Genomic DNA, 20,952 nt, shown 5'->3' on the forward strand with positions numbered 1-20,952 from the left:
CATTTAAAACCACAATCAGTTTTACCACGGTAGCACAGAACAGGGGATAAACAAGGTCTTATCCACCAACAAACCTCCTTCACACGCCATGCAAGGAAAATTGATTATGCACCTTTGATAGGGAGTGTTTTTATGCTTCAGCTTTAATCTGCTCCTGGCACAGTACCCTGAAGATATGACAATGTAATTACAGCACATGGTTCCAATGTGACATTCCAGGCACTCTCCCCTCTTGCTTGTTCCTTAACTGTGGGACAATGTTATCACATCTAGATTTGATTCTTGCAAGAAAGAATGCAGCGGCGCAACGCCAGTACTTGCTACCATTTAAGTGAGTGACTCCAACCGGACTTGGACAATAATCTTTGCTGTCAGAAAGTGTAATGGGAGAACCTCCATTCAGGTAATGGCTGGCTTGCATTAGGTAGCAGCTTTCTCTGTCTGGCCTTTTCTTAGTTGGCCTCACGCTCTATTGCTCCCTAATTGGGTCAGGGGAGACAAAGTAGCTGGTCTCTGGTGTTTGAGAAGGCCCCTTAGAGATCTGAAAGTTTCATGAGTCCCCTCACCAGTGGGAATACAACCAGTGGCATTGTTATTAATAAATGGACATATTTTGCAACCAAGGCACTTTTTGTCCTTCTACCTTTTCTCCCTCTTTCACTCTCTCCATCTAGCTGAGTTTGTCTTGTCCATTAGTGAACAAATTGCAGGAGATGGAGCTTTTGTCCTAAAAGTGCCGGCCTGACATCTTCAAATCAACTTGTCATTTGAAAGCAACTATCCATATTGAGTAATGCAGGGGGGGGGGGGGGGGGGGAACAAAAACATTAAGGTAGACTTGAAGGGAAGCAAAAATTCCAAACGATGCATTCCTCAGTCAATATGACACTGAATGAGTTGGAACTTTTGATAGCAGAATGAGGTTCTTGAATTATCAGCTCGGTTTGTCAATGTCTGGGAATGAATTATGAGCTGATTTGAGGTTACAAGGTATGGCATGCGATATCTGTGTTAGAGGTGGGTGGAAACTGGTTTACCTAGCTCTGTGATGATGGGGATGTTGGATCCGGTGGTTACCGAAGCCTGACGCACAAAGCCATGTACTGGACTGCTGTCTGGAGATGACCTGTCCATTCCAGGAGGCGTGAAACCTGGAGACAGAAATACATTGTAACAAAGAACAACCAAAAACTCATTTTAGCAAACATTTTTTTCAGGCTAGAAACTGTGGCAAATGTAAAGGGTGTATCTGTGTATTATTGTTTTTACTACATTAGGGAGGCTTTACAAACTATTTGGATTTTGTGACAGAAATTGATAAAAAAATAACCGTGGATTGTGTTAAACTTTTCAAATTAATTACCTATTATTCACATGTATACCATAAATTTTAAAAAGTTGAAAAATATATCAAGACGTTTCTATGTACTGCTTTGCCTTGCAGGGTAGTGCCTATTTATTAAATTACAGTTACGATTAAGAGGAAAAAGGCGAAAAAATCTGTTCCAACTTTAAATGTATTTTACTTCAAAAGTATCATAAGAATGAGCATGTCACCAAGGTATCTATATTTATACATTCTGCTCACATCAGCTCACCTAACATTTAGTTTTTTATGTCCCCTTTCTGCACAATTTGAGAGTGTGGATTAGGAGGAAGAATAAAAGAAAAAGAGCAAAGTGAACAAGGTGCATGCTTAAAAACTGATAGTTATTGTGCTTTTAGAGGTCAGCAAAGACAACTTTAGCATTCACATCCCTCCATCTATGGGCAGACATAAATTTTATATGTTGTTCATTTTGTTACGATAAAATTGGTGAAGTGTATCCTGAAAACCTTTTATGGTGCGGCACAGAACCATGAAATACAAGTGCAAGTGACAGCAGTACGAATTCACATGACTTCACATTTTTGCATTTTCTCAAAGTGACAAGTAAACACCCTAAATCTGTAATGCTATATGCATAATGCATCACCTGTGTTTTGACATCCATCATTTAGTGCTGACTACAGCAAAATGTCAGCTTATAGTGCCAAGGCCATGGAAACATAAGGCAAGGAATATATTCAGGTCACAAAGTTTTAAAAGCATTGCAAATTCAGTGTGCGTGAGTAGGGGTGTGTGTGTGTGTTCTTTTCTTGTCAAAAGTCTCAATATGCTGCTCACATTACAAAAGAGAGCTTTCAGGCCTTTGCAACGAAAAGACACCGAGCAGCTTAGGACGGAGTAGAAAGCACACACTGAACCAAAACCTGGTTGATCCCAACTTTTGTTAAACCAATTATTAAACAAGGTCTGACAATGCAAGTCAGCCAGAGAGCATCAGCTCCAACATCACACTGTCGAAGTCCATAAAGCCGAGCAGTGTGATACAGAGTTCTGGGGGGTTTTTGGGAGGGGTTTTTGTATTTTGCCTCTTAAATACTGCTCTAACAGTTTTTCACAGCAAACATGAAGACAGTGCAAAGATGTAGAAAAACAGCCCCTGTTTAATGCAGCTCATGCGTCAGAAAACGATGCTGGTGGGAAACATGAGGCCTACCGCTGCGCTTCTTTCAAAAACATGTTAGGGTTACAGCCTAAAGCTGCAACTCAGTATGAGCTGAAAGGCTCCAGAGAGCTGGATGTCTTTATTGAGAGTTAAATGTGTTATCTTGTCTGATCAACCTACAGTTCTGCTAAATTACCTGAGAGAATTTAATCTCAACATGAAGCATTAGCATATTAACCTAAAAAATATTGCATCCCCAGTATATAAATCAAGTCAAAGGTCTGGCTCTGTCTCTGGATTTCAATTGAATTATGTTTGTTTTTCTAGGACTTTATATATTTTATGTTCTTTTATTAAATTAATCCGGCAAAATACACCACCAGAAAGTTTTAAAAGCAGTTTCATTACACAAAATCCTCTCCATTACATTGTTGTTCACAGTGAGAGGCCGTAAAATAGTGCCTTTTGAGCTACAGTGTACAATAGACAAGCAAGATCTGGGTTACATACCCCCGTATCCTTGTAGCCCCGCGGGCACAGCTATGCTCTGCGGTTGACTACATTCTACAAGCAGCCGTGAGAAGCTCTCCCCTAGGAAAGCAAGTGTTTACTTATTCATTTGCACCTTCCAAATTCCACAGATAGCGTCTGAACGGGAGCGATGCCAGAAGGAAGGAATCCCTGAACAATAGCAGCATTTGGGTATGTTGGTGCATTTTCTATACTTTGTTTATGCATGACTGCATGTCACTGTAAATGTGTGTTTTCTTAAATGGGTAATTCGTGTAAGACACAATTATTGATAACACTCAGCTCCATGCATCGATCTGGGGAGAGGGACCGAGACCAAGAAGCTTTTGCACGGAGGTGGCTCTCAGTGAGTAGTGCTCCCCAGAGCAATGAGCTCTGAGGTTCGCCTACTGCTTATTGTTCTTTGGTGGCACTGCCACTGAAAGCTAATCACTCACTCACAGCTGGGGAAAATAGCACCACTGGCATAAACTACCAACTACTCATTGGTAGTTTATTTTAACTACCAATGAGTAGTTAAAATAAAGAATTTCCCGTAAAAGTTAAACATGTGGAAATGTTCTTTATAAAAAATAAAGACAATTCTGGTTTGCATAATAATCACTGCAGTGCAAAGATGTACACAAATCATTTTTATAATTAAGATTTATATTATTGTTGATTACATGTTTTTTAAGGACCTTCTAGAAAATATGATGGTACATCTAAAGGGGTTATCTGTGAAATAAATAAATAAGTAAACAGATAAATTGTTTTCAAGTCTCTAATAACTGAGATAACCCTTCGTTACTCAGGCTTATAAGATTGCATTGTTGTGAGTAATAAATTCCAGTTTTTCTTGTAGAGTTCCCTGCAAGAGTTTTTGGTGTTCTGCAGCACTTACAGGTTATTATGTTGGGATGCTCTCAATTTAGTTCCACCGGCTTCTCTCACTAAATGAATTAAAACATTGCAACAGGATGACGCCATGAACAATGTGTTTCATGATGGTCAGCATATGTTTAGGGTGTTCTGCAGTGTTGCTTTTCTCCCACATATAATGATTTGTATGAATTCTGAATGGTTAAATTTTAGTTTCATCTAACCAGAGCAACCAGAGATATCATGTTTGTGATATCTTCTTCATGGCTTGTTGTGAACTTCTAATTGGACTCCCGTTCAACTTTTGTGACTCCTGTAAAGAGACTAGACTTTTGGAGTGTATAATTAATGGTTGTTCAGTCAAGAGATTCTTCCTGTGGATCTCTGCAGATCCTCCTGAATAATGTGCCATGAATAATCCTCCTTCTCTCTCCAGGCCTGTGAGTTTCATGTAGATGTCCATGTTTTGTTAGGTTTGCAGGTATGATATACATTTCATTTATTTTTTTAATTAACTACGGATTACAACTGCTTCAAACCTCTCCTCAACTTCATCCATGATATGTCTGCCATGTTCCTTTGTCTTGATTATTATGTGTCCTCACTGATGTTCTTCAACAGCTGGTTTTATGTTGAGATCAAACAACACATAGGAAACAAAGCATAGTTACTAATTATGGGATTTCTAAAAGCAGATTTTATTTAGATTTTGTTTTGAGGACAAAAGAGTAAAGGAGATTGAATACAATTATGTGTTATTTAGTGTTGGTCTATTGCAAAACAAAAAATCCTAAGAAAATATAGTGAAGTTTGCCGTTGTCATGTGATAAAATGTGAAAATGTTTCCACTGTGTTCATTCCAAAGAAAGAGTAGTAAAAATATTCTGAGACTTGAATCAGCATCTCTGCTGTGGTGATGCTCGCTGCACTGAGATCAAGGCACGGCTTTCAAGGTAAACATAAACTGAGGTTTACCTGTGGGTGAGTGTGTCTGCACAGATTGCCTTGGCATGAATCCGTGTGTGTCTAAACTGATGCAAACACACCCACACAAATGCGGAAAGCGTGTGCCCGCATGTGTCGCTGTTTTGTCGTGACTAATGAGGAGCAGCTGATTTGGCCTGCCTGGTGATTTGTACTAGCTGCTTAATGATGATGAGGCCTGATGGGATGCCAGGTTCATATGTTTGTCTGCAAACATCAACAATCTGTTCCAGACGATCTGCCAGACTCCGTACCAGGGGGAACGACATCAAACGGCACAGTCATGTTGATTACATCATTAAAAAGTATTATCAGAGAGGTTTAGGAGCATTTAATTACCAGAGACAACACTGAAATTGTCAGAAAATTGCACAACATAAACTTTAAAGAATTGACATAGCAATCAACACAAGATTTTCAGTGTGCACATCCTCATGAGCGGCACTCATGTCAGCCTATGGATAATACAGTAGACTTGCAGAGAATTTTGATTAAGAACATTTAGCACTCTCTATTCCTTCCAGTGAGGCTGCTTCATCCCCTCCCTGTCTTTTCCTCTCCTTTTTCCATTCTTGACTACCGTCTTCCCTCCTTGCCACAACCTGTCCCCTTTGGGCAGCAGTGTACATGGAGTCTAATAGGATGCTCCTTACCTTGGGAATTAGCCTGTAAGACCCCAATGCTGTCATCAAACTGCATAGACTTGATGTTGAGTGATGCCAAGATGCATTCCTTATCCTGCAGAGAGGCATCTTCGATATTGTTCTGATTGGCTGACAGTATTACGCACATGTCACAGAGGTTGATGTTGACAGCCCTTAAATCTGCCCGACTTAATGGTGTACCCTTCAGGGTGAGGAGAACACAGAGAAAAAGAGCGAGACAGCAAGAGAGAGAAGAAGGGAAAAAAAACAGAACAGAAAGACATGGGGGAGAGAAAAACAAATTTAAGAAGTGAGCAGAGTGGAGCTTTGGGAAATTAGTTAACAAGTATTTTTGTTTTGAGGCAATGACATTCCACTGATCTAACCAGGCATTAGAGATTCATAGACATGGACTAATATAAAGGCTAGCCTGCGCTGAGGGCTGTGTTTGGGATTCTGCTCTGATCATCAGTCAAGCTAGGCCTAACAAGCTCCAAGGCACCAAGCCATGCCATCTGTGATGGGCACTGCAGCTACAGCATTCATAAACTCCACTTTGGATATGCAGGATGTGTCTCTCCTTAAGATGAAGGAGGTTTACTGAGCTCTCATGGAGTGATCTTTCAATCGAGCGACGTGTGTGATGGAATCAAAATGACAGCGGCCCTTCAAGATTTCAATATGTGTCTAACTGGAAAAATTCAAACTGAGCACTTACAGGTAAGATGGAGACCTTGGGGAAGTTGTGTAAAGTCTCCCACTCTCTCCGAAGGTAATCCAGCGAGCCCACAAAAACTATAGGCTTTAGTTCATGGTAGTGAAAATTGCTGGCTCTTAAAGGCATCACCAGGTTTCGCAGCCCCACCAAAGCGGACGTGACATCCCCAAATATACAGACCACTACATGGCCGCTCAGCACAGTCATGGAGGCTTCGCTCCGAGTCTGCAGGGAAACAGAAGGGCATGGGTAGATAAGGGGAGAGGAGCACAGAAAGGAACAGGGGGAAAAAGTGTTCCAGAGAAAAAAAGAATGAGACGATGCAGTTGTGCATGAATGTTACTTTCACTTGCAAAATAAGGTCTGAATCCAAATCTTGAAATTTGGCTTCATCACCAAAGTTTAGCATCGACATAACACAATGTTTAGCTAAGAACTATTCCACTCAGAAGTGGGGTAGTCTTAGAATAAAATAAATTGTGTTGGTTTTGTAGGATATAATTCAATCAGGCTGAAAAATACAACTCCAAGCTCACACCTTATATAGATAATACCTTATTCTTAAATAAAATAATAAAACAACCTGCTTTAATAAAACAGCCTCTGTCACCTGTCACATAAACTCTATGTGTTTTAAATCATATTTTAATTTACATTTGCTTCTACAGTACAACTTTGCAGACAACACAGAATATGTTTAACACCAATCAGGGATGATATTATGACTATTAACAGGCGAAACAAACAATGATTATCTCATCACTACGTTGGCAGGTGGGATATATCACACACCTGAATATTTTAATTTGACGTGTTAGAATTATGAAATATTGGCAAGAGTAAAGTTTTCAGCAATCTTGTTAAAGGCTTAATCAGATAATCCCTTTTATGGGTTGTTCCTAGACTGTGCTGTCATCTCAAGGTAGAAACAGCAGTGAAATGGCAAAAGCGTTGCTTTTGCATGAGCGAAACGAAGGCTGGTGTGCTCCAGCTACAGCAGCTCAAATTACTGAAGTTAGAACAAAAGCTTCAGAATACATGGCGCATCACTGAATAAGGGGCTCAAAGTGGCTGTGGTATTCAAATGTTATGCCTGATTGCTATGTCTGCAATTTTACATTGCTAAGGAATAAATATAATAGATTAAACTTATAAAGAACAAATATCATTACATTCCTTAAGTTTTAGGAAGGGTAGGGTAAAGGGTAAGTAAATCTTTAAAAACCAGCAGGTTGACTCAAGTGTAAGTCACACAAAAGAAAAACAAAACAAGGTTAGCAGTACTCAATTAAATATCAATGAAGTATCAGTAAACCTCTGTGTGTATATGTGTGAAAAGATTGAGAGTGGACTTGTACACAGGAAATTAAATTAAACAAACTCACCTTGAAACAACAGAGAGGCAGTGAAAGAAATTTCAGTACAAGTTAGAATATTTTTTTCTGTTACTGCAGTGTTGATCGGAAATGTTTGCGCCCAAGCAAAAATTATTTGCATGTCTACACACTACAGGACTGCAGCTGCAAAGCTGTGAGCATGCTTACCAGGATGACTTTCTCGATTTCTTTGGAAGGGCACCAGTGAAACATTCCCGTCGAGTCGTACCTCTTGACGTTCATGTCCATGTTCTCAATTTGTTCATTTCCAGGAATTAGGAGGGGATCATGTCGACTGAAAAACAGATAATACTTTTGTTTAATGCAAAGAAGATTGATTTCCAATAATTCTCTATATTGATGCACTTGCACAGTAAAATGAAAAACAAAAAAAACTGCCGGTGACATGAATTGGCCAATTTGTTGAAACCAGATGGACTCTTAAAAAAAAGCTTGTTTTCTATGGAGATTATGCGCCCTAATTAAGTGCCACCCGGTCACACTGACAATATTTACATTTAGTGTGTTGTTAAAAGTTGTTACTTTGAGAAGTCGCCACTATTTTGATTAGTAAGATGTTCAAAAAGAAATCAAAGGAAGCACAAGAGATTTAGGAAGCTCTTAGGAAGGAAACTATATTTTCTATGGAGGCATTGGAGTTGATCTTTCAGGATACAACAACAGAGAGTTTTAATGTCAGCAGCTGACTGTAAGTTAAATGTTTCACAGAAAGATGTTTTTTTTTTTGTTTGTTTTTTTGTTGTTTTTTTTTCCTTGATGCTGGATTTAGAATTTTTGTCTTTTGGGGATTTCAGAGCATTTTATTTTACTATTTCACCATTATCTTACTAGGAAATCTCTTGAAATAAAACTGGGGAACCCTGAGCAAGGGTTACACTAGTGCGGTCTACTGTGTACTCAACTAATAATTAAAATGTACAGACAATTAAAACATCACACAATTCACATAAGAATAAGTTAAATAAAATAAAAACTAAATAAAATAAGTTATACTTAATGTGTCTTAGAAACGAATAAATAAGATATTGTGTAATTGTCTTTCATTAATTTCATTTCACTTTATTGTATTTGCAGTGATGCAAAGAGGAAAACTGAAAGTTTGGTATGTTTTGGGGAAATTATTGTAATATATTAGTATAAAAATGTTATTGTGAAAGACTGGTATATTTTAAATATGTGGACAAAGAAAACAGTATTTAAGTGTTATTTTTAGCGAAATCTGAACTGGTATCTGCTACAAAATCTCAAATTTGTGCATCTTTAGTTCTAAATCATAAGGGCCTCAATGACAAAGTATCATTAACCCATCTTTTCTTCCTACTGTCAAGAGCTCAGAGGCCTTCTTTGTTCACACTGGAATGGAAAAACAAAAGCTTGAGCTTTACAGCCTGAAGGGCATGACAATGCAAGACCAATTACTGGCTTGTACCCTCCTTTTCAGTTCCCACTGCCATGTAGGTAGCATGCAAGTAGTAAATGCTCAGACAGGCTCTGATTTTAAATATTTTAAGAATTTGCCTAATCACATTTTGCTCTCTGAAATGATGACCAGAAATGTTTTAGCATCATGTCACAAACAAACAAGCTTAATCCACACCGGTGGGCTCTTGAGCTTCATCCGGTGTAACACTGACCATGAAGGGGCAACACTTACAACCAGTCCACTGTCCTTTCACTTATTATACAAGACATGTTCTCACTTTTTCCACAACCTGAGATACAGAAGTTATTGTATTTACTGTGTAACCCAAATAAGCAAGCGGCAAGTGCAAACTCCTAAAACACAGAACCGCTGAGAGACAGACGTGAATATTATGGGAGAAAACGTCCCAAGAGTTTGACATACATCTCTCTCACTATCACTTTCTGTTTCCTCTATCAACACTGCCATTCAATGACAAGGCTTTGATGTCATCTCCTCTTTCCCTCCAACCGATTGGAGAGAAAGCAGGAGTTAAATAAAAAAAGCTGTCAATTAGCCACCCTCTCTATCCAGCTCTCATTCCCCTTCTACCCTCCATCAGTTAGAGCAGGTGATAATAACACTGACAGCATTTAGTGTTTTTACACTCAGCCTGAATCTTTCATCCAGAGCTGCGTGTTGCGCCAATCAACTCCGCCAATCTGCTCGGCTCAGCTCGCCTCCTCGCGCGGGCTGACTAGCGCATGCAGGCGGGCTGCCGCTCCACCTCGCTCTGCCAAGACAGCTATCTTTCACAGAGCTGTCAGCAGTGTGACTGGCAGCCTGTCACAGGTTCCGTGCACCTCCTCCGCCTCCTGCTTCCCCTTCCTCCTCCGCGCCTCGGGCTGAACCTACCACAAGGCTCCGGGAGAGCAGACACCACTTCTGTGCTACAGGGCCACGCCCAAGGGATATCAGCTGCTGAGGATCCTGTGACATCCTCTGATAGTGGAGGCATGTTGTCAGTCATGTCCCATCTCAAATGTTTAGAGGTGTTAAAGCCATGTAGTTCATTATAATCTCATTCTATAGAATGAGATTGCTGAACAATACTATTTTAAAAAATAAACACAACCCTTAATGCAAATTTGTGATCCTTAGTTTTTTCCCCCGCCATATTTGTTTAGCAACAAAACCAAGTGTAATTCCGATATCAGATTACAAACCAAATATTTTCTCATTCAGGGTTGAAATTTTCATGACCAAATTCAATACTTTTCCATACTCAAATTACCACAATTCCTTATTCTTTTTAAACATTTTAAAGTGTTAATACACAAGTCTTTTAAATGAATTTACAGGATATATTATTGAGCAATAATAAATACAAAACTCATAAGAATGGATGGATGGACACTCAAAATACTCAAATCAACTTTTATGTCTTTCCAGAATTTTCCAAGCAGCACAGGATCCTTTAACATTTTTGAAGAACACTTTTAAGGAGCACAAGCAGTAATTCCCTTACATCCATTCTCCCTCCAGTGCCTCATGCCCCGTTCTCCCTTTATTTCCAGCTCTTTCCCGCTGTATACATTTCAAACAGAGTTGAGTTATTCCAGTGCATCAGTCTGCAGTCACAGGCTGGGGATGGGCGTGCTCCCCCAATCCCTCCCTGCCAGACTATGAAGGCAGACTCTTGCTTTGAAAATTTCCCCATCATGCAAACTGACAAAGGCATACTTTTCAAAAGCCCACAGCCAATCTGTTGATCATTATTTATTTACAAAGACCTTCAGGCAGCAAGTCCTATAAAAAAATAAAAAATAAAATACTTGATGCGTATGTTGGCTCTCCTGCTAGCTTGCTATTGTGTTTTCCCTTGCCTTGACTGGTGAATAAAGTTTCCCTGGGGCTACCTCAAGCGATCACTCTTCATTGTGCATTAAAATCCATCTCATAAAGTTAATCCGTTATATATATATATATATATATATATATATATATATATATATATATGGTATTATATGTTAACAGGGGCACTAGATTATAATGGATAATGTGATGTTCTGCTACGGGCAAAGTCTTGGAGAAAAGAAAATCTACACGTATAACAGAGGACCTGTCATGCCAGTACCCAAGAGCCAGCAGTATACAGAAGCCCCCCTAAAGCAGAGAAAACTTTGACACCACTTTGAAGTGTTTTGGAAACTGAGTAAATAACTCGCAAGGATTATTATCACTGTGAGATCAAAGCAGAGATGCATATATTACATGGCAAACAGGGACCATCTCTTAAGCAGAACGGGATGAGAAGAAAAGGTTTTGTGCTTTAAGTTAGGCAAACTAAACAGCCTTTTAAACAAGCAGTTAGCTGGAAATGTGCCAGTGTCTTGTTTTTGTAGGGTTTTTTTCTTCTTTTTTTTTCACCCTCTAAGCAAGGGCATCCTAAAATGGTACTCTGTTGCAAACTAGACTGAGGGGTATGACTCTATGTCGAGCTAATGGTTTGGCAAGTGTAAAGGCTTATTAAGTCCTTGTTTTGTGGAGAACTGAGGGGGAGGCAAGCAGGCAGGCAGGCAAGTATGCTGGACAAAATCACATAGGCACACAAGTGCAGAAGGAAGATCGCTGCCTAAGGGATCCTAGGAAAAAACTAACATACAAAGAACTACGGCTGAATATGAAGACAATACAGAACAATAAGGCATCTGTAGATACAATAACAACAAAAGAATATATACATCTTTTCAGTTTCGCGTAAACATTTTATGAGTTAATTTATTATTTTGCTCTAACAATTAAAAAACACAACTAGTGTAGCAGCACAAATGAGAAGGGCAACAGTCAGGTAATATTTAAAAAAAAACAAATATGAAATTTAAATTATTATAAAAAAAAGTGTAGCAAACTGATTTTGTGTTGTAGCTATTACAATTGTAGAGTGTTTAAGAACTGTCATTAAGAATATGCTTGAGAAAGTTTGAAGCAAGGATTTCATTTTATGCCAATGTTTAGCGACAGTGCTAAGCTCAAGCTTGCCAACGTGCGAGCAGATTTGACAGCTAGCAAGCTGAGCTTCTTTTAAGTCTGACAAAGTCATTTCTAATGAACACAACGTCTTACCTGTTTTTCAGGTAAAAATGTTCCATGCTACTTTGTTAAAGCAGACATAAAAGGTTCATCCAGTTTTAACACTAAAGAAGCGTTAATGTCAAAGTCAAAACATGGTGGCAAGCTACACTTTCTAAGCCAAAAGCGTCTGTTGCCATTGCATGGCACGTTTTAGCTGTTTACATGCCACCTTGATGGAATAGTTTAAGAATACCATTTCAGTAACTATTTAAGCATTTCATACCTAATTCTTAAACCAGTTCTCACTTTTTTGTTGCAGAGCTTGTTAGTCATGAATGCAACCTAATGCTAAGGAGGACCCAACATTCATCCAACTTATGTTTGAGAAATGTTGAAATAACTGTGAAACTGTATTCTTGTAAATAAAGAGCATTTGGTATTGATCAGTTTGCACTTGTAGGTTTTAAATATCTTAAGTAAGGTGATTCTGGATGAAATATTATAAATGCACAGCATTTATCTGGTGTTTTAAAATTTTTGATTTGTTCTTTCAAATCAAATTATATAATTAAACAAAATACTTTGAGTAAGCAAGTGAAAAGTGTTATAATTTCATTTTGTTGATAGTAAACCATTGAAAAATTGGTTGGAATTTGGTTATATTTTTTAAACCTAAATCTTTGTTAGTCAAATATATTGATTGAAAGCTGCCCAAATAACTAGCAAAATTGGTACACATTATTTTATGATTAAAGTCTAAAACAAATGTGTTGGTGTAAGCTCGGGCGTGCTGCTGTGTGTCTGACACAGCCTCTCAGTTAGAGGTGCACAAAAAGAAAGATTAAAAAGCACTGCCCCTTTTATCTTTCAAAATCAATTAACAGCAGTTTAATTCCACGGGACAGGATAAAAGGAAGGTAATATCCAAATTCATATTTGATTGCAAGGATACATCTTGCATATGGCCTTAAGTACCAGAAATAGTACTCACAGGGGTTCCCACAATAGAGCAGTAGCCTGAGGGCAAAGTAACCATGCAGGTCTCTCTGATTGGTTGCCGGTGTCATTAGTGCCAGCATTGTTTAAGTAGTACATGCGGACCAGACTGGAGGAGGTGACAGCTGGGACTTTAAAGCCAGAGGAGTTTTCAAACGGCTCCTCACAGCTGCTTTTCATGACAGAAATATTATTTCAGCTCTGTCATTAACAGCTGACAGCATGCCACCCTTAACAGTCAGAGCTTAACAGGGCATTTCTCCTCTCTTTTTTTCCTTTTGCTGAGTTTCTTACCTCGCTCTTCTGCCACTCCTAATTTGCCCCCTCCCATCCATTGAAACTCCCACCATCAGCAGCATCTCTGTCAGACACAAATTTTACCCACCCTTCTTCACTTCTATCCATCCATCTACCCATCCTTCTTTCCTCCCTCCCTCCCCTTTTCTGTTTGAAGGCTGCAAGGAGAATAAGATCATTGTCTCTTACCTCATCATTTTGGGCGAGCAGTTGGGCGAGTTTCGCATCCCCCCATTGCGCTGCTTTTTTTTGGGTGAGAGAGTCGATGGATGCTCATCCTCAACTGCAAATACATGTGCAGAGTGTTAGATCAGGGAAAGGCGGCTGGGAAAGTGAGTGATGGACCGCATATAAAAAAGTAGCCAGCTAGCAATCAATAATTGCAAACAAAATTAAATACTCAAATAAAATAAAATATTGCATAAATATAATCTAAACAGAAGAAAAGGAAACTTAATGACTCTGTGTCAAATTGAAGATATATAGAAGAAGCATTAGTAACAGATAATGATAAGTCAGGAGAGAAAATATGCATAGTAGCCTAAAATTGACATTGAAGGCTAACATCCTAAATACGCCTATGTTTACGTTTCCTTTGAAGTACATTTTCTTAAGAGCCTGTACAGAGAAAGACAAACATCTAAGTGGACCTCAAGCACTTTGTTTATGGTTTCTGGCCAAACATGTCACTTTACAACCACAATATTCAGTGTATTTCATTGGGCTGAATATAAAAGACCAACAGAAATGTAGAACTGTGAAGTGGAATAATACATAAAAAGGTTTTTACACACATTTTCATTCCAGCTAAGGGGAGATATCACCACATCATGATGCTGCCAGCTCCTCGCTTTACTTTGGGGATGACGTGTTCAACTTAATGTACAGTGTTACATAATTTTATATTTATGCCTGAGCTTTGGATCTCTGTAACTCCTTCAAAGTTAAAATTGGGCTCATGGCTACTTCCCTGATAAATTCTTGTCTTGCAACTTCAGTGAACTCCTACACATACTTGCAAGTTTGCATTTCTACCACAATCTTCCCATTTACAAATGAAAGAATCAACAGAGCTCTGTAAGATGCTAAAAGCTTGAGATATCATGTATAACCTAATCTTGCTTTAAACTTCTCCACAATTTTCTCCCTGTCTGCTGCGTTCCTTGGTTTTTATGATGCAGTTTGTTCAGTGATGTGCACTAATAAACCCCTGAGGCGTTCACAGAACAGCTGGATTTATACAGAGACCTAATTACACCCAGATGGATTATATTTACTAATCAGGTGATTTTTTGAAGGCAGTAGGCCGCACTGGATTTCATTTGTTGCCCTCACAGCAAAAGCGACTGAATACATTTGTACTCCATGGTTTTCAGATTTTTATTTTTGAAAGATCTTTGAAAATGTGGTTTTTTTTCTCCATTTTGCAAATATGCACTACATTGTGTTAGTGTAATAGAAAAAATTCTAATAAAGTGCATTCAATTTTGTAGTTTGAAAGAAGGCAAAAAGCTTCTCACTTCTCCAAGGCACTTTAACCCTCAATAATATTTGCCATTAAAAGACTTATACTATCACTGTCAGTGGGGCACAGACAAAAGCATCAACAATGAAATAAATGTGTGGTGGAAATGAATCTTAAATACATTTCTTAAATTTTATTTTTGAAACATAATTTCAGGTCCTTCTGCAGAGCACCACTTCTCCTCCACATGTTTATCTCAAAGATAAAAGAGGATTTAGCATTCAGCTCACATAAAAAGGTGAAGGAACATTAACAAGCTATAGATTAGTGAGCTATAAATTCTGAAAGCAGCTTGTAAAAGCACATTATCGTTGAGTATAAGAAAGTCATGACTGGTGTTATACGTTTTAATGAGATGAATGATTTCTGTTAAAATTCGATATGTGTGTAAAGCTTTGATGTATTCGCAGGACATTGTTCTTCAGGCACTTCTCTCCTGGTTTCTTGTCAGCTATGTTTAGCTTTGTTGAAAAATGAGAGTCTTTTTTTTTTAACTCTTTTGGGTCTCAGAGCCAGAGTGCGGCCAGGACCAGCCGTCTGAAGATTTCAGTCACGCTAACAGCAGTCTGATCTTCACTACTGTCGCCTTGTAGTTTTCAAGAGCTTTCAGACAGGCATCCAGATACTACTCTCCAATCTGCGCTCGCCAAGCCAAGTGCACCGTCACTTCAAACCCCCATCAGTCCTTTGGTTAGAAATCAATAACACAGCATGATATTAGTGCGAATCAATGTGAACGCTGCAGGACGCAACTGTTCCAAGCATGTAGAATTGTATTATTATTTGAACATCTGATCTTGTGCAACACTTACTTCTTCTTGTAAAAGATAAGAAATATGAATGTCATTTTATGATATTTTGTTTGTGGAGATGGACTTTCAGAGTATCTAACAACTTAAGCTGTTTTTACTCTGTAAATAATTATTTCTCCTTAAATATAATGTATCATTTTCCCCATACTTTCTCCTCTTTGATTTAAGATTTGATGCAATGTTTTTTCAATTATACATAAATAACACTTTAGCATATACATTTTTATAAGCTTTAAATCACATCCTAAAAGGTTTTCGCTGAGATTTTTATCCTCAAAGAACACCATGTCTGCAATATTTCTGAAAATAAATTTAAAAAGTAAATCTTTTTTGTTAAATTTAAGGTGATTATTTTTTTGTAGTTCAAAAGTCACCTAGTGAGATAACTATTAGATTGGGAGGCAAAACGGCACGGGCAACAACAGCTGCATCGGCAGTCGAGTGAACAGTCGTGTAGCAAACAAGAAACGGGAGAGGTGGAAATACAGAAAGATGCTTCCTGGTAAATGGGGACAACCTATAGTGCCTAATGTGACTAAGAGGCATGGAATTAGCAGTATTTCACCGGCAGACAGCACTGTCTGCAGACCTGGATCAGGGGCTGGCCGTCATTTCTACCAGACCTGAGATCTCGAGGCGTGATGGCGCAGGGTCACCCCCAGGTCCCAGCTCCATAGGGAGTGAGCATCCTTTACGGTAATTAACAAGGGGGATGCTGGCTGTTCCACAATTGACCAGGAGGTCTTAGTTGGGGGTGCTGAGCATTAGGAGGGAATGCATTGGTAATGTTGGAGACAGAAATAGAGCTCCTGAATGTAATGATTGGCTTTAAAAGGATCGTCTCACTCCATTTGTTGTTGTTAAACGGGAGGAAAAACTGAATGCAAAAGCCTGTATTGGTCTCTACTTATCACACTTATTACAAGTATGATTTTATTTATTAAAAAATTGTTCCAATTTATATGTACACAATGTAAGAATAATAAAAAAAAAGTAATGTAGTTGCAATAATCAGTTTGCTCTTTTTTTTTTAACTTATTTTAGTTTCAACTAAAAGCAGAAGCACCGAGGTCATGAGAAAGCAGTGATCACATTTCTTTCCCCCTGAAACTGGTGTTGAAACTAACAGAAATGTTCCTAGTGACATTTATTTTGCATTTAGTGGCAAACATGAATTAATTAGAAGCTTCTCAGTTCTGGTTCTCATTTGTGCTTCTCTTTCTGCTAACACAAAGCAGAGACACGACTCAGCTCAATCCAGTCAAATCCAATCAGGCGTTGTCATTTCAAGCATAATGTGTAAAACAGTGCTTTCATTTCGAGAAATACGAAACTGTAACTAATAATTTATAAATATTACTAATGCAAAACCTTTTAGCCATTAAAGATGTATTGCTTTCCTTTTGGATTATGTATAAAGATTAATTTCAAACAAAAAAAAATCTTTGTTCTATTCTCAAACAGTATGCTTACTTTCGATTTAGCAAATGACAATCACCAAGTCCGATGACAAAGTGACATATTTAACATGATCACATATAATTTGTATACATACAGCTAATGTTCATCCAGCAATGTGACGAGACACACACACATACATACATATAATCTGACTATGACTGCAGTCTTGACCTGTACATCTAAATGTACTGTAAAGGTCACAGCACACTGCAAGAAGACAAACGAGGAATGTGAGTAAAAGATCTGCTTGCAGAGTTGATTGCAAAGCCCTTTTCTTCTCTTTGGTACAGAAAGATGGTTGGTCGGTTGGTTGTTTGGGCGAGGGAGCAGGCTTGGGTGGCCCCGGGCAATAAACAGACGTTTATCTCAGCCGTCAGCTGCCGCCTTGATTTACAGGGCGCCACCGATAGCTCCTGGATTCATCTGGCCCTTGTCAAACACGTGCAGCGTTACACGGTGCTTACCCGCCCTGGCAGGTCCACTGTGCATCCTGAACAACCCAGACGGCAACTGTCCCTTCTTGAAATGCTAATCGCGTGATGGTACTGTCCTGCATGCAAACCTTATCAGATCGCTGTGTCCCAACGTAAACTGGATGACGAGGCGGGGGGCATATCAGTTAAAAAATGTTTACCGTTCCACGTGAGCAAAGCTGGCTTTGCTTTAAGTGTTAACTGCATGAACAAGCTTTGTTCTTTAACTGCATCGCCACAGCAATGGGATTGCTCTTTAAGCCATGCAATTTTGTATTAATACAATTAGAAATAAAACTGATATTGATGCAATTTCTTTTAGTTCTGCTCAAAAGGTAGCCATCATTTGTTTTAAAAAGGAAAAAAAAATGTTTTAAATATCAATGTGCCTTGCAAGTAAAAAAACAAAAAAAAACATAAAATGTTAAACATGACAATTAGTCTTTAAAAATAAAACTTATTCTTATCTGATACAGTGACAAGTAATTAACTTAGCAGTTATATACTACAGATTTACCTAGATTGCAATCAGCTTTGAATCGAACGCCAGCCTCTTTTTGGCTTCCACTGTTCCGTGGTGTTGTAGCGCCATCTGCTGCTACATGCAGCACAATACAAAATAGAATAGAAGAAGAATTTTTCATGGAACTACATTCCATGCCATTCAGAAAACACAAAAAAAAAACTTATTTCTACTACGTATAAACACCAAGAATGCATTAATTTATGATTAATATGTGATTAGATAAAATAGTTATGGTTATGTTTACTAGTTTCGTTAAATATTTAGCATGACACTTTTAATTTCAGTTTATAGCTACAGTTTGGCTCCTTGTATGACACAGAGACAACAGAATTACATTCTAAAGGAATTTGGGACAACAAAGCAAACACTACATGACGTGATGAGGGTGGCTACAGTCTAAACACAAAGCTAGAGCAGAGTGGAGAAGGGCAGAGAACACACTTACGTGATCTGACAAATCCATTATACTTATATTTAGCTGAGGAGACTGCAAAGACAAGTAGCAGGTCACACAGAGGGACACATCAACACAAGAGTGGTGGAAATGATTAAACCAAAGCAAAATCAGATGTGTTATGATTTAAGAGGATGAGGAAAAACTAAAAATAAAGACAAACTGACAAAATTCAGATGGCAGTGCTAAAAAGTCAAAGGCTGATGGCAAAACAAAAATGGATAAAACAATTTTTAATAAATGTACATTTATAGTGAGCCATGCCTTTAGGAAAGTGTATTAAACTTGTAGAAAGATGAAATGACGTCTAATGGTAAATTTAATAAAATTTCTGAAGACATAAATGTAACATTATGCATATAGTGCAGATATATCTTTTTATATGTGTAGAGGTATATATTTTTTAAAAATAGAATGTTGTTACATGTGTGTTTAAAAATGGCAGGGATTACCTAGTTTGTATTTAAGACAAAAAAAGAAATAATAAAAAAATACACAAGAAGAATCATTCTGTAGTGGATTGAGAATATGCTACACCCAAACTGACAGAGCGCTGACTTCTTCACATGTGCAGTCCAGACGGTTGGCACAAACACACATTTTAAAACTGGGATCTTTCCAAATGTGAATTTAATGCTGCACTTCCAATCTTGAAAAGGACGGACCATGTTCTCCGTTTATGTCCGTGCTGTTAATTCTCCAGGAATTACCGCTTTTGACCTTGACCGACAAGATAGTAAAAACTGGTACTTCCTCAACTGCTACTGCAGTGGGCACTTGAACTGAGCTCAGAGCTGCTGAAGAGCCTTGCTCTTTTTTCAAAACTATCCCCCAGCAATAAAGGTCACAGCGAGGGCCCAGGGCTGACCTATGACACAGATCTTCAAAACAGGGACCCACAGTGGCCCTGGCATCTGTCTCCAGCAATCTGCCTGCACCACAGAGGCGGCAGACTAACTGGCTAGCATCTAGGGCGTATTGCAGCAACATAGGATGAAGGGTTGTGGTGGGGCAAGCCTGCCTGGTGGACAGGAGCTGTCAAGGCAAGTTTGGTGACAAACCAGCAAGGCTGGGAAAATGAAAATGCAAACATAATTTCTGTGTCAAAACAGATAAAAATCCTTTGGAATGAGATGTAGATTCACACACATGCTTAGACACAAAGATAAAAGTGAATGCACTCATAACGCGCTCTCCCACATGGGCCTGGGGGCTGTAAACGCCTGAAAGCATCTTCATAGCCCAAAGTCCACAGTCCATGTCCATACATCTGCTACACATGGGCTTCTTTCTCTTTTTTTAAACAATCCATGTTGGAACCATTTCACATATTTTCTGAGATTTTTTTAAATTATTTTTGTGGTGACTAGCTGTTCAAGCAAAAACAATATGTGAACAATTAAGAGGAAAGCATTTACACAAAATAACTCAAAATTATTATTTAGGTTAGATTTTTATCTCTTTAATTCATAATTTTCTCAGATTTTTTAAACTTGCTCTAAGTCATCTACAGTATGCTGCATATTAAAAAAAAAACTGAAATTATTTTTCAAATATAGCTTTATATGTCCACACAAGTGAACAAGCATTAAGTCAAATAAATAAGTAATACTATATAGAGAGTCAGAATTATAAAACATAAACTGTGTATAAATAAACATATTTTACTGTGTTGTAATATTGTTTGGTAACTTTTTAGTCCCATTCATCTCCAAGTCAGCTATTTGTTTCAACTCTTTAGGCCCTCTCTATACTTTCCTCGGCTGAAATGTATATTTTAACGAACAATTCTACAGAAACTACCAAAGTATTGTTTGATTGTATTGTATTGATTCAGGAAATTGGTAGTAGAAAACTTACCAAAAAAATCAGTTAATTCAACATAACTACCACTCAGCGTTTATATGTCAGGTACTGTATTATTCCAACTTTTAAATTGGAAAGACAACGAATAACCACACAACTGAATTAACCTACAAACATTTTTTAAGTTAAAGAGAGTAGTAATACATTATGTTGCTTTTCTTAGCATAATATAAAAATAACTGCATTCAGATGTAGGGGTAAAATATACTATGTGATGCATTACATCTGCATTACAGGTTAATACTTACAATTTTCTTCACACAAAAATCTATAGTTGAAATGTAGGTATTATGTTACTCTATTTTCCAAATAAACAGCAAAAATGATTATGCAGTACTAGATCTATCGGTTAATTCACTGTATTCAACAGAATTGTAATAAACTGAATCTGTTAGTTTATAAATCAACACAAAAATGTCTGATATAACCCCATTATAA

The 20,952-nt window shown here is 38.1% G+C and overlaps 1 protein-coding gene across 27 annotated transcripts in view; it reads right to left on the reverse strand.

The window, feature by feature from the left end:
* The window catches only part of kcnma1a (potassium large conductance calcium-activated channel, subfamily M, alpha member 1a), a 166,008-nt gene that overhangs the window by 17,001 nt on the left and 128,055 nt on the right, over positions 1 to 20,952 (reverse strand). For 11 of the 27 annotated variants that reach the window (XM_028006224.1, XM_028006211.1, XM_028006226.1 and 8 more), the window contains 5 exons: positions 13,587 to 13,680; positions 7,775 to 7,901; positions 6,231 to 6,455; positions 5,522 to 5,714; positions 1,038 to 1,151 (listed from right to left, as the gene is read on the reverse strand). In XM_028006224.1, coding sequence (XP_027862025.1) covers positions 1,038 to 1,151; positions 5,522 to 5,714; positions 6,231 to 6,455; positions 7,775 to 7,901; positions 13,587 to 13,680 — 753 coding nt within the window. Of the gene's footprint in view, positions 1 to 1,037; positions 1,152 to 5,521; positions 5,715 to 6,230; positions 6,456 to 7,774; positions 7,902 to 13,586; positions 13,681 to 18,185; positions 18,267 to 18,639; positions 18,682 to 20,952 lie in introns of all 27 variants that reach the window. The other 16 variants (XM_028006208.1, XM_028006207.1, XM_028006204.1 and 13 more) reach the window with 4 other exon arrangements.

The sequence above is a fragment of the Xiphophorus couchianus genome, chromosome 22 (assembly GCF_001444195.1).
Source record: "Xiphophorus couchianus chromosome 22, X_couchianus-1.0, whole genome shotgun sequence".
In the NCBI taxonomy this organism is placed as follows: domain Eukaryota; kingdom Metazoa; phylum Chordata; class Actinopteri; order Cyprinodontiformes; family Poeciliidae; genus Xiphophorus; species Xiphophorus couchianus.